The sequence below is a fragment of the Dendrobium catenatum genome, unplaced genomic scaffold (assembly GCF_001605985.2).
Source record: "Dendrobium catenatum unplaced genomic scaffold, ASM160598v2 fragScaff_scaffold_249, whole genome shotgun sequence".
NCBI classification, from domain to species: Eukaryota; Viridiplantae; Streptophyta; class Magnoliopsida; order Asparagales; family Orchidaceae; genus Dendrobium; species Dendrobium catenatum.
Window position 1 is genome coordinate 2,490,063 of NW_021318711.1, and position 13,385 is coordinate 2,503,447.

Consider the following 13,385-nt stretch of genomic DNA (forward strand, 5'->3'; position numbering starts at 1 on the left):
CGCTCTTTCAGCGGGCGACAAGTCGTTAGATTAAAAAAAATGAAAAAGCCAATGACTCTACGAGCGAGCTAGCTGAGACATGAACTGTCAGTCACTCGCCTAACGAGCTATTATCGTGAACTTAAAATTTTTAGGTAGTTTTTTATTTAATTATTTTTAAGAAATAACTCATTTTTAAAATTTGATATGTGCTAAGCCAAGTTGGTCACGCATAAGCCAACACGCACCTTGGCATTTTGCCATTAATACTTTATACTCTTGATAGAAGAACTCATAGTTGCATGTATTAGCATGTAACGGTCATATTAGAACTCTTTATGTTTGTTATTACTTATTTACCCTGTATCAGGTCTATTAATAGAGACCTTTGTTAACTTTTCTAATTAATGAAATTACTCTTTCTTTACATTCTTCTCTGTCTCGTTCTCCATCCTCTCTTCGTCTCTTCTTGCTCACATGGTATCATGAGCCACTAAGGAAGATCAAGATTCCATGGACTCGCCCAATCCCGCCTCCTCCTCCACCGCCTCCACCAACACCAACAGCACCGGTATGACAACTAGCATTCCGCCCAATCTAAAATTCCTAGTATCCAACATCAAGAACCTCGCTCCTCATCCTCTTACACCCGAAAACTACCATCTATGGAGCGTTCAAATCCTCAAACAATTCACCGCGAATGATTTTGCCGGTCACCTTCTCGACACTGTTCAGGCTCCTCTTGACAACACCTCCGCTGATTATGCCCAGTGGCTGGTCTTGGACAACAACCTTCTTTCAGCCCTTTTCTGCACCGTTTCTCAAACTATTCTACCTTATATCATCTCTTCTTCCACCGCCCACGAGGCCTGGGCTGTTCTTGAGCGGCGCCTTCAACCGACCAGCCGCTTCCGCGTGATTCAGCTCAAGAACGAGCTATATCGCACTCAAATGAAGGACCTCACGGTACAACAGTATCTTACTCGCATCAAGATCCTTGTGGAAAACATCTCTGCGTCCGGTTCCAAGATTGAATCCGAAGATATCATGCTTCACATTCTCAACGGTCTTCCGCCTTCCTACAACCTGTTCAAGTCCACAATACGTAATTCGCTATCTCCTATCGATCTTGACACCTTTTACGCTCTTCTCTGCAATGAAGAAATACATCTTCAGCAAGAAAATCACAAAGATCTAACCCAGCCCACCGCTCTGTATGCATCCTCGGCTAACTCCACACGAAATCGCAACAACAACAATCGTCGCTTCACCAAGCCCAAGAACCAGACGACAACTCCTTCCATCTCGGCCTACCCAACCAACGCTCCAGCTCCGCAGTCCGGTCCCAAACCCGTCTGCCAGATTTGCGGCAAACCAGGTCACATCGCGCTCAATTGTTGGCACCGTAACAATCCCAAATATGCTCCCACCGACACTCGTCAACCGCGGGCTCTTTATGCCAATCCGACCGCTCAAGTTAGTCAAGACTGGATTCTTGACTCAGGTGCCTCTACTCACCTCACGCCGGATACCAACCATCTTCAATATCCAACTACTTATTACGGTGCCGAAGCAATCTCTACCGCTAACGGAAACTCTCTCCCCATCAACAGCGCTGGACAAGGCCTCTTCCCTTACCCGACTCTACCCGTAAGTTGCACCTCTCCAATCTCCTTCATGTACCATCTCTCACCCACAACCTTCTTTCAGTCTCCAAACTCACTTCCGACAACTTCATTTCTATTTCATTTGACTCTAACGGCTTTGTTATCAAGGACCTTCAGGACCACCGTCCGCTGCTTCATGGTCACCTTCGGAACGGTCTGTACCATATTAGCAAAGCTCCGGAAGATAAGCACACGGTGCTCGCTGCAACCACCTCCTCGCCTCACGTTTGGCATTCCCGCATTAGACATCCCAGCAAGGAAACCATTCAAGTTCTTGCTCGGTTCTTTCCCGAAATTACAACTGTACCTAGCAATTTTGTTTGCAATTCTTGTAACCAGTCTAAAAGCCACAAAATTTTCTTTAATAAAAGATCGTCAGTTACTCATAATGCTTTCGATCTCATTCACACCGATGTCTGGGTCCCGCTCCGCACCCATCACCGAAAGGTCACCGTTACTATGTTACCTTTATCGACGACTACACTAGATTCTCTTGGCTATACCTTTTACAATCTAAAAATGAAGTTCTTAACACTTTTAAAAACTTCTATCATCTTGCCAAAACTCAATTCAACAAAACTCCAAAAATCATTCGCTCGGATGGCGGAGGAGAATACACTAGCAGGGAATTTCATCTCTATCTCCAAACAAATGGCATTCTTCAACAACTCACATTTCCTCACACACCCAAGCAAAATGGTCTTGCAGAACGAAAACATCGTCACCTTCTGGACCTCACTCGCGCTCTTCTAATCGAATTCGGGCTACCTCACAAATTCTGGACCTCCGCCCTATCCACTGCCCATTATCTAATTAACAGACTCCCATCTAAGTTTATCGCCAACAAGATCCCGTACCAACTGCTGCACGGTCACCCGCCAATCTATACTCACTTGCGCGCCTTCGGATGCCTCTGCTACCCGTGGCTGAAACCGTACTCCACAGACAAATTATCAACACGATCTTACCCTTGCATTTTCACTGGATATTCTCCTCATCACAAGGGTTATCTCTGTCATGACACTAACACTGGACGCACCTACATATCTCGCCATGTCACTTTCTATGAACAACATTATCCGTTCAAACTCCCGCATACTATCAACCCAACTACTACCCATTCCAACCATTCCCGTATTCCTCCTCTTATTCTGACTCCCTACACGTCGTCTCACACTCACTCTTCTCTGGATTCACTTTCTGCTAATCCCAATACCTCTCCTCCTTCGCCTAACCAATTCCCGCACACGTTCATTACCAATCCCATCGCCCCAACTCACCCAATGCAAACTCGGCTCAAGTCTGGGATCACCAAACCAAAAACCGTGTTCAATCTCCTTACCCAACTTACACCAATGGAGCTTCCCAGCAATTACCGTCAAGCTCTAAAATCCGATCACTGGCGGTCAGCAATGCAAGCTGAATTTGATGCTCTCCAACAACAATCAACCTGGACCCTCGTCACTCCTCCTTCCAACAAACCCATTCTCGGCTGCAAATGGACATACAAGATCAAGACTCTTCCCAACGGGCACATCGAACGCTACAAAGCCCGGCTCGTAGCTCTCGGGTATGATCAACAATTTGGCGTCAACTACAATGAAACCTTCAGCCCCGTTGCGAAGATGCCCACCATCCATCTGCTACTCATACTGTCTCTTCATCGTAATTGGCCCGTCTACCAGCTCGATATCACCAACGCCTTCCTTCACGGTGACTTGCCCGACGACATATACATAAGGCAACCTCCAGGCTTCACCGATACGACACAACCTCAAGCGGTCTGCAAACTTCAAAAATCCCTCTACGGACTCAAACAAGCACCGCGGCAATGGTTCCAAAAACTCACCGACTTCCTCAAACACCAAGGCTTCGGGTTCAGTCGTTCCGACCCATCTCTTCTCATCTACCACAAAAACAACATTCGTCTTTACATTCTAATCTATGTTGATGATTTTTTGGTGACAGGGAATAACGACGCCGCCATCCAATCCCTACTCAAACACCTATGCGCACAGTTCGCTCTCAAACAACTTGGAAATATCTCCCTCTTCCTCGGAATTCAGGTGACTCGCTCTCCCACTGGTTTCTTTTTATCCCAAGAACACTATGCTACGAAACTTCTCAATGACGCAGGGTACAAGGATTGCAAATCAGCCCCAACACCAATCACTCCCGACAAGAAGAAGAAAGAGCCCAACCTCCAACCTTTCAACGATCCATCGCTCTATCGGCGTCTAGCCGGATCGTTACAATACCTCTCCATCACGAGGCCAGACATTGCCTTCGCCACCAACCGCATCTGCCAACACATGCAGTCCCCCACCGAACACAATTTCAAAGCCGTGACTCGCATACTCAGATACATCAAGGGGACTACCTCCTTCGGACTGCCTATCACAAATGGAACACTTGAACTACGGAGCTTCTCCGACGCCGACTGGGCGTCAGATACTACTGACCGAAAATCTGTCTCGGGTTTCTGCACATTTCTCAGACCTAATCTCATTTCTTGGACTATTAAAAAGCAGGCCACTGTCGCCAAGTCTTCCACCGAAGCAGAGTACAGATCCCTCTCCACTGCCGCATCGAATGTGCTTTGGCTTCGACGTCTCGCGGCCGAACTGGACATGCATCAATCCTCCCCAACTACAATATACTGTGACAACACCTCGGCAATGGCTATTGCCAAGAACCCGGTGTTTCACGCCAGAACAAAACATATCGAGATTGACTACCATTTTATTCGTCAGCAAATCACCTCCGGCAATATTCAGCTGGCACACATCTCCTCCAAAGATCAGATTGCGTACATCCTCACCAAATCATTCTCGATCGCTCGATTTAACGAACTACGAAACAAGTTAACCACTCGGTCAACGACCGCTTAACTTGAGGGAGGCTATTAGCATGTAACGGTCATATTAGAACTCTTTATGTTTGTTATTACTTATTTACCCTGTATCAGGTCTATTAATAGAGACCTTTGTTAACTTTTCTAATTATTGAAATTACTCTTTCTTTACATTCTTCTCTGTCTCGTTCTCCATCCTCTCTTCGTCTCTTCTTGCTCACAGCATGTAACGTATGTTTATATGCCACATCAAATATCTGGCAACCATTAACGTGAGAAAAAAAAATATTCCAATTAATAACTTCACAAATTTCTTGTTAATCAAGCTAATTTACTTTTAGATAAAGTTCAATAATTGTGAAGCACCAATAAAGCTATCTGTATTCCATTTTAAAAGTTGCGTGTGTTTATATTAAGACAGATGAACGCATGAAGCTTCCATTATATGGAATTAAAGACAAAATAACTCTAATTTATGCACATATTTTTAATCAAATTAACATTCTAAGAAAAGAAATATTTAAAACCATTTTTGTTTTTCCTTAGGCATGCTTGGTGGAAGATCTGTGCCATGCCACCAAGCCAGTATGGTCCACAAAGCACTATCTTTACTCTCCTATATATAAGGTGTGCATCTTCAAATGTAGGTGCAATCCAAGTTAGTTTGTTCTTCTTCCAATTACTTAGCTAAGCAAGCTTTGGGAACGGGGAGGGGAGAAGAGGGAGCAAATAAGGAGTCCTTTCTCTTTTTGCAATCCATCTTCGTCCTCGAAAATGGCTGGAGGCTTGTCTTTAGAACATCCTTGGGCTTTTACCTTTGGCATATTAGGTATATATGATCACCATGATCGATTAGCTTCCTCTCATTCCTTTTTCCTTCCTAGCCCGTCAAACCATTCTCAGTGATTAGGAGAGGAAACCAGAAGATGATGAAAGTTTTGTAAAATTTGATCCAATAGTTTTCTTCCTCTCTTTCTCTTCTACTTCACTGACCAAAGAAAATTTTATTTTAGTTTTTTACATATAACATTTACTGATGAATTTGTTTACAGGAAATGTTATCTCATTCATGGTCTACCTTGCTCCACTGTAAGAATTTCTTTTCCATTTCAAACCCTTCAATAGTGAATATTTTACTATTATATAAATTAACATGTTACAAATATGATTTATTGCAGGACAACATTCTATCGTGTTTATAAGAAGAAATCCACTGAAGGATTTCAATCTCTTCCATACGTTGTTGCATTATTCAGCTCCATGCTTTGGATCTTTTATGCATTCATCAAAGGCCACGATGCGCTTCTTCTCATCACCATCAACTCCTTTGGCTGTGTCGTTGAAACCATATATATCATCATGTATCTCCTCTATGCCCCTAAGAAGGCAAAGGTATATACTTTTCTCTATCATTTAAATATTTTGTTTATACTTAAATATCAAAATACTAACTAATTAATAACTAGCTAGTTTCAATAATAATCATGTTAGATACTCTTCTCAGTTCAATAATATATCTACTTCATTAAATTTATTTGATTAATTGTTATTATTATTGTATGCAGGTGCACACCTTTAAGATGTTCTCACTCTTAAACATTGGACTATTTTCTTTGATAGTTCTCAGCACTATGCTTGTCTCTAAGGCCACCATTCGACTCAAAGTTCTTGGTTGGATTTGCGTTGCTTTCTCCGTCAGCGTCTTTGTTGCTCCTTTAAGCATAATTGTATGTCATGAAAAGCGTAATTAATGCATAAAATTTTGTAACCTTAAACACTTAATTTACTTTGAATTATAAGTTTAACTAATTAATTTGAAACATCATGCAGAGGTTGGTCATTCAAACCAAGAGTGTAGAGTTCATGCCATTCTCCCTCTCATTCTTTCTCACGTTGAGCGCAGTGGTGTGGTTCTCCTTTGGCCTTTTCTCCAAAGACATCTATGTTGCGGTAATTATTATTTGATTACATTCATTATAAATTTAAATCATTAATATTGATGTTAAAGCCTTGATACTAACTATGTTAAAATGTGCATGGTATACAAATATTTGTGTATATGTAGCTCCCAAATATATTAGGATTCATATTTGGGGCGGTTCAAATGGTGGTCTATATCATCTACAAGGACAGCAAAGTTCCTGCAAGCTTAGCAGAGGGTAATAAACTGCCAGAGAATATGCTTGAAATCTCGAAGCTTGGACCATGCGAACACGTCGATGCCGAAGTAGAGGCCAAGCCACAGGTCACCAACAATGAGATGAGCCTAGTATGAGAAAGTTTAATTACTTGAAGTTATTAAGTTTGCTTGTATTCTATCCTCACATGGAGAACACTTTATTTTATCATGTTCATGTCAATATACTGTGCTGTTGGAGAGGGACAGAAATTATTGTGTGTGGAATCTGAATGCATTCGGAAACGAATCCGGATGCGTCGCATCATCGGATGCACTGGGCACCGGTGATGTGGCATGCCAGGATTATCCTCCGAACACGTTCAGATTCCACACACAATAATTTCTCGTCAGAGAGAGGGTGGGTTGTATGAATTTCCTCTTATAGTCTTCTTTCTTTCTTCTCAGTCTCTAATTCTTCTTATGTAGTTATGGGAGTCAAGTTGTTTGTTGCTGTAATCCTTCAGTTATTTATAGAAATTAATGAGGATATAAATATATGTATAATTTCATTAGCAATAAATGATGCTTTCATGTATATCCCAACTAATCTATGCCTTTTGATATGTGGAAATGTACTAAGCCTATAAATAGTTATGGAGAGGGAGATTCCTTTACAATTTATGTTTCATACATCACAACTTGTGTTTAATCTTATACTTCTTTTTTTATCATGCATCTTTATATAAATAGTATATATTAATTACTATCATGTCAAGCACATGCATGTATGCCAAAAAAATAATATTTTTTTTGGTAAATTAGGAGATTCGAGCACGGATCTCTGAGAGGAACTACTTCCGCCGATCAACAGGCCGCAACATGATCTACATATACGTCAAATTACAATAGAAAATCTAAAAATAGACAAAATGGTAGCAATATTCTTTAGCACCAGAATTTTATCTAGAATTGTGCGAAAAAATATAGAAATAGTAATTTGAAAAATTAAAAAATATAAAGATAGATTAAGGTTTTGTTTCTGACGTTTTTATTACTACTTCTTAAAGCAGTTTTTTAGTATAAAATTTTTTTATTTTTTTACTAAAAATTGTTTTTAAAAATAGTAAGAAAATTGTCCCAAAAAAGTCTAAGTTGGCCAAACAAAGATTATTATCAAGAAGGCGAGGCTGTATATATATATATATATCTTAATTTATAGTTTAAGCAGAGGTTTACTCTACAAAACATTCAAATAGTTAAGAATTTTGTTTGGTTTTCATCAACATATTGTCATTTTCTTTGAGAGAAAAAAATCAATATTCTTTATATTTTTAAATTAAATTTATTTTTAATGGTTTTAAAGTAGCATTTTAGTAAAAAAATTTAGAACTAGAAATTTTTGTACCAAAAAAATATTTTTAAAAATAGTAATCAAGCTATTCCAAACGAAGTCAGTAACTCTGGCAAAACTTAGTCATATTAAAATATTTTTTGAATGTATTTTGGGCTGAAGGAACGAGGGTACTTATGTCATTAATTTTATGCTTCTAAGTTGTAATACCTTATATATTGATTTGTGGAGACGAGTGCATGCATGTTGAAAAATAATCTATAAACTAATGCCAAAGTTTAATAATGATCCCTAATTTGAAGTTTATGAATGCTAATGATGATGATGATATTCCATGATGATGCAGTATTTATGGGCTAAAAATATGGTCGATCACTTAGTAATTTTTTTCTCAGAAGTATGAAGAGAATTACACTGGAATATACATTATAGTTGCAAAGAGGCCATTAGCTCCTATTATGTTGACAAATCAATGTGAAGAAAAAAAATGCTTTTCTTTATCAAGAACTTGACAAGGAACCTTTATAAAGATCCTTTCAGCCCATAGCACACTCACCTGCCAACTCACAACTCACTCATTAAATATCCAAATATTAATACCGACACTGGTATGAATGCAGTACTGATATTGTAACTGGTATTATTTTCTATCATTATCACTATTTAACATTATTGATTAGTATTAATGTTGATTTTTTTTGTTACTGTGACTGATGATGTAATTGATTGAGATGTGATGAACTATAGAAAGATAAATTGATACACAATATAGACATTGATGCATATTTTTTATATAATGTATAGCATATTATTCTCTTTTATCTTGCATTGGTTTTAGTTGTAAGATTTTAATTACTTATTGGGCTATGTGCTCACTATATGATTTTTATATTTTTTCATGAAAGGGTGAAAATCCTATGATAAGAGCCTCCGGACAAGAAAAAAATGCAATCATCGGGATTCATCCCGGATCGGGTCGGGTCGTGACACATATGGGCTCCAAAAATTCGGCTCTAGCATCCGCCCGCTATTCTTTTTTTTTTAGGGAGTTTTAACGGAATTAAGTTCCAGGGTAAATTTTGGAAGGCAGATGGGTTTGTAGATAAGACACTCATAGAGATTTTTCCCTCATTTTGCGAGGACTTTATGATCTGAGTTTTGGTTTCCTATATGTGCAAGCCCCTACAGTTATGATCTGAGTTTTGGTTTCCCAATCACAAGAGAGAACTTTCGATTAAGGCTAATCATCAATCAGCTACGTTATATCTATAGATATATAGTTTCAAGTGTATAGTAGCAGCATGAGTTTGGGTATTTGAAAGATTTGATATTTAAAATTAAAAATTTCACCATCTTGCACTTAAAGTGAATGGTGGGGAATGGATGATGGACCAGATCAAGATCTCATGTTTCTATCAACCCGGGCCATCATGGTCTCTACTCTAGTTTGTTAGAGGAGTTAGTCAACCCAACCTGACAAAACGATCCTTATTGGTAGCCATGGGTTGCTTCGTCCAAGGGTACCTTGTAGACTTGGGGGGATGTTTGTCTAGAGGGACAAATTTGAATTCACCTTAGATAAGATAGGGCTTTGTGCTCTATCATTTGTATCATATTGATTCATATCTCAAGGATTGGATGCCACTAAGGAATGTATTGGCTCTGTCCATAATCGGTATCTTGTGGTTCCATTTGGCGGCAAAATCTACTCAGTTCAGAGGGTCTCTGATCATAACCGTTTATCCTATGATGACATTTGGCGGCAAAACTGCTAGTTAAAGGACATGTACCACGCCCTTACTGGTAGAAGATTATTTGAGATTAGATCATAATGATATTTTTGACCAAGCATTTGCTCCATATGAGCTGAAGTAAATATAAATTTATCCACCCTAACAAACTATTACAGAGAATGGATGGATTTACTTTAACTGGTTGATTCTTTAATTTTAATTTTAAATATAATGGATTTTTTTAATTTTGGATGGCATTTGAAAATATTTGTGAATTCCATCGGTTGAGATTTACATTCAACACGATCATCATTGGGGTAATTGGGTCATTCATTAACTAAACCTTGTCGACCCTATCAACTTGCCGATAAGGGATCAAGTTTGTTGTTAGCTTTGCGATTTTGTTAATGAATTTTCTTTTTTAAAGGTCTTAAAAGCCTTATATGAACGTATAAAATTTATATTTCGATCAACACCTTGATCGTATATATGTTTCATAGTTCGAGTTGTGTCAACTCCTATCTACTCATATAGAATGATTGGGCTCAAACTACATTCACTAGTGGAGCAGCACAGCATCTCTAGACGTCATGTGTGTTCCTATGACACATTTTTTGGGGCCCATGCATGTGTTTGGGGGCATTTTATAATTATTTATTGAACCTTATCTACTTATGTTTATTTACTTAAGAGCATCAAGTTCAACACAGCATCCCTAGATATCACATGCATTACGACAACATGATCACTGGGGCCCATGCGGGTTATGTGATTGCACATGCCCTTCTGTGTACCTATGTGCATACATATTACAGTGCATGTGCGAGGATACTTTGAAATATTTGACAGATCTTCTACGGCGACTCGTAAAAGTTTATCTTTGTCACGGTCCTTTCAGTATTTGCATGTGGATGGTATATTGATGTCTATAGATCTTCTTCAATAGTTTGTAGGAGTCCTACGTTATAGGGCTTCGATATTTTCTCATAACTGATATGCAGTGTATGTAGTAGGTCTTCTACAAGGGCCTGCAAGTATTTGCATTTGCTAATATATTAACGTTGATCATGAAATATTATGTCATTCATTATAGACTTTTATGCTTGTTAGTAGATGCCCTTGCTCATATATGGTGAGTCTTCTGCAACCCCGTAGATATTTACACTTCGTTACATATCACTTGATCTTGCTTGTAGGGAGCTAGTACATTCGACTGATATTATATAATTTGTTAACTATGAAAGTGTTATTATGTTTTTACTATAACAACTAGTAGGTACCTCAATTGTGCTAAGATCTTTGATATTTATAGTACCTCCACCACTACTTCCCATAGGTAAGTAGATGTATTCATCCATAGTTTGAAATTGACTACGGGATACTGCATTTATTGAAGTCCTATGTCTACCCATAAGTGGCATGTAATATGTACATCTGTATTCATAGAGAACCCCTATATATTGTAGATCTTTCATTATTAATGGTAGACATCCGTATTTATCCATAGTTCTTCCTGTATTTGATCGTGGATGGTGTATGATGATTCTTCTACAAATAATTGTGGGCAAATTATAATATCACAATTATCCATAGTTTGAAATTGACTACTATTTATCCATAGTTTGAAATTGACTACGGGATTCTTATAACAACTACAATCTTCCATTCCATGCTTATAGAAGATTCATCATGCCATGTTCTTACATGATATGTGATGTGCGTTGCAGCTCATTACATATTTTTCATGCTCCATTCATGGATACTCCCTGTATGCATTGAAACTCTTTTATTGCTTGATGTATTTACTTGCAAAATTTTAAATATTGCATGTTCAATAATTTTCTTTATCATTAACAGTTATCCACAAATATCCATAAGCTTTTTGTAGTTGCTTGCAAGTGAACCATTACATGTGTAGTAGGTTTATGTTGATTATTGCTTATGAGTGACGTATAGAAACTTTAGTCATCATATGTTATTGTTTGCAGGCACTTATCGATATTCACTTGAATTCTTTAACTTCCCTTCATGACATTTGAATGGCTTAAATTCTCTTTGGTTAGCATTTTGCATTCATATTGAGGTAACAACTCCTTATCATTCCACTAAAGTTTTGATGTCATCATTTGTAATTGTCCATTGGTATCCACTTGAGTTCTTTATTTATCATTCATATGACTACAAATTGTTAATTTGAATGTTCAACTTTTTATTTCCATTTGAGTTTGAGTCCCCTACAATCGAGCTTGAATTTATGTTCAGTTCATTTAATGCCCAAATCAAATTCAAGTCCAAATTTAAGTAGCCTTGTTCAGTTCAAGTTCAAGTTCAAGTCTTTGCTAGTTCATTCAAATTATGTTCATTTGATGTTTGAATCATGTTCAAGTTCAAATTTATTTTATTTAGGTGCAAGTCTTAATTAGTCATTTGATTTGTATTCAAATATAAGTCCTCAAAGTCCATTCATTTGAGTTCAAACTAAGTCCCAATTCAACTTCATTTCACTATTCATTTAGGTCCCTTGTTGTCCTTTTTGAATTCAAGTCCTTGACTTCTTCAGATAAAATTTTGATAGCCTCCCGACATCTCCCTAGTTTGGGAGAAAACTACAGGAGTCTGGGCCTTCCCACCACGCGCAATAAAGTTGTGTATGGTAGGTGTCCTTAGACACTGCGACTAGTTCTTCATTCCCACCATGCTATTAAAAGCATGTATGGGGTATTCGAGGGTACATATTTTAAAAGATAATTGGCTTTCCCCTCACTCAAGGATACTTATAAGTAACATCGCCTCACCGTAGGCGTCGCACCAAGTTCCTATCCCACCATTGTATAGGCAATTTTCTGGTGCGCCACAAATGCTGAAATGGGGCTTTTAGGTTATTCCCAGTCTCGTCTTAGGCACCGCACCAGGGTCCCATCCCACCACGCACAATAAAAGTGTGTATGAGCAGTTTTTTGGTGCGCCACGAACTCTGAAAATAGGCTCTTTTTTTTTTTAATATTTATAGGAGATTTTTTGGAATATTTTGAGTATTTTAGGCATTTTGCCCCCCCTCAAAAATATTTTTTGCCCTAATTTTATCAATCCTAGGCATTTTTGTCCATCCCCACAAAAAAAAAATTTTTTTGCCCACCCTAAGAAAAGAAGCTGGATCCTCCCCTTTCTTATGTTACTTGGAGGATTTATGGGATTTTGTCGAAATAACGTGCGAATGGAAAAAGTTACCTTCACTATAAACGAGCTCCCGTCGTTACTTTTGATCCAACAAAGAAGGAAGAGTCGTTGAGGGAGGTGGAGATGCCGGATGGGCTAGGGCTTCAAACGGGTAGGTGCTCCCTCTCTCTCTCTCTATATATGTGGACCGAGAGGACCGAAAGGTAAAGTTGGGGAAGGAATAGGATCGATCGAATATGACAGTGGGGGTTGATAGGACCGACTGAGTTCGGCTAAGGCTTGGACTACTTCGTATGGGTTCTGCCTGCTTTGGCTAAGGCTTGCAATTTGAGAACAAAGGAGGAGGAGATGGTCAATTTGGAGAAAGGGTATAGGGTGTGTTTGGGGCTTGCGTCTATAGGAGTCTTGTGAAGTCGAATGATGCTGGATCAATACTTGCTTGGTTGATTGGCCTGTAGGAGGCAGAGGAGGAAGGGAGTCTGGGATTTTGGCTTTGTGTGCGGGA

The 13,385-nt window shown here is 38.7% G+C and overlaps 1 protein-coding gene across 1 annotated transcript; it reads left to right on the forward strand.

Annotated features, from left to right (window-relative positions):
• The first annotated feature begins 5,165 nt into the window (after positions 1-5,165).
• On the forward strand, positions 5,166-6,799 carry LOC110098826 (bidirectional sugar transporter SWEET14-like). The gene is made up of 6 exons (XM_020825764.2): positions 5,166-5,329; positions 5,553-5,589; positions 5,679-5,892; positions 6,066-6,227; positions 6,331-6,450; positions 6,566-6,799. The coding sequence occupies exons 1-6, from the start codon at positions 5,275-5,277 to the stop codon at positions 6,773-6,775; spliced, it is 798 nt and encodes a 265-aa protein (XP_020681423.1). The 5' UTR covers positions 5,166-5,274; the 3' UTR covers positions 6,776-6,799.
• Positions 6,800-13,385: the final 6,586 nt, after the last annotated feature.

Excerpts from the sequence above, each read along its gene's own strand:
- LOC110098826 (XM_020825764.2), top strand. The coding sequence starts at position 5,275 with ATGGCTGGAGGCTTGTCTTTAGAACATCCTTGGGCTTTTACCTTTGGC. Across the intron at positions 5,330-5,552 it reads TTTTACCTTTGGCATATTAG|GAAATGTTATCTCATTCATG; the intron begins GTATATATGATC and ends ATTTGTTTACAG. Across the intron at positions 5,590-5,678 it reads ATGGTCTACCTTGCTCCACT|GACAACATTCTATCGTGTTT; the intron begins GTAAGAATTTCT and ends GATTTATTGCAG.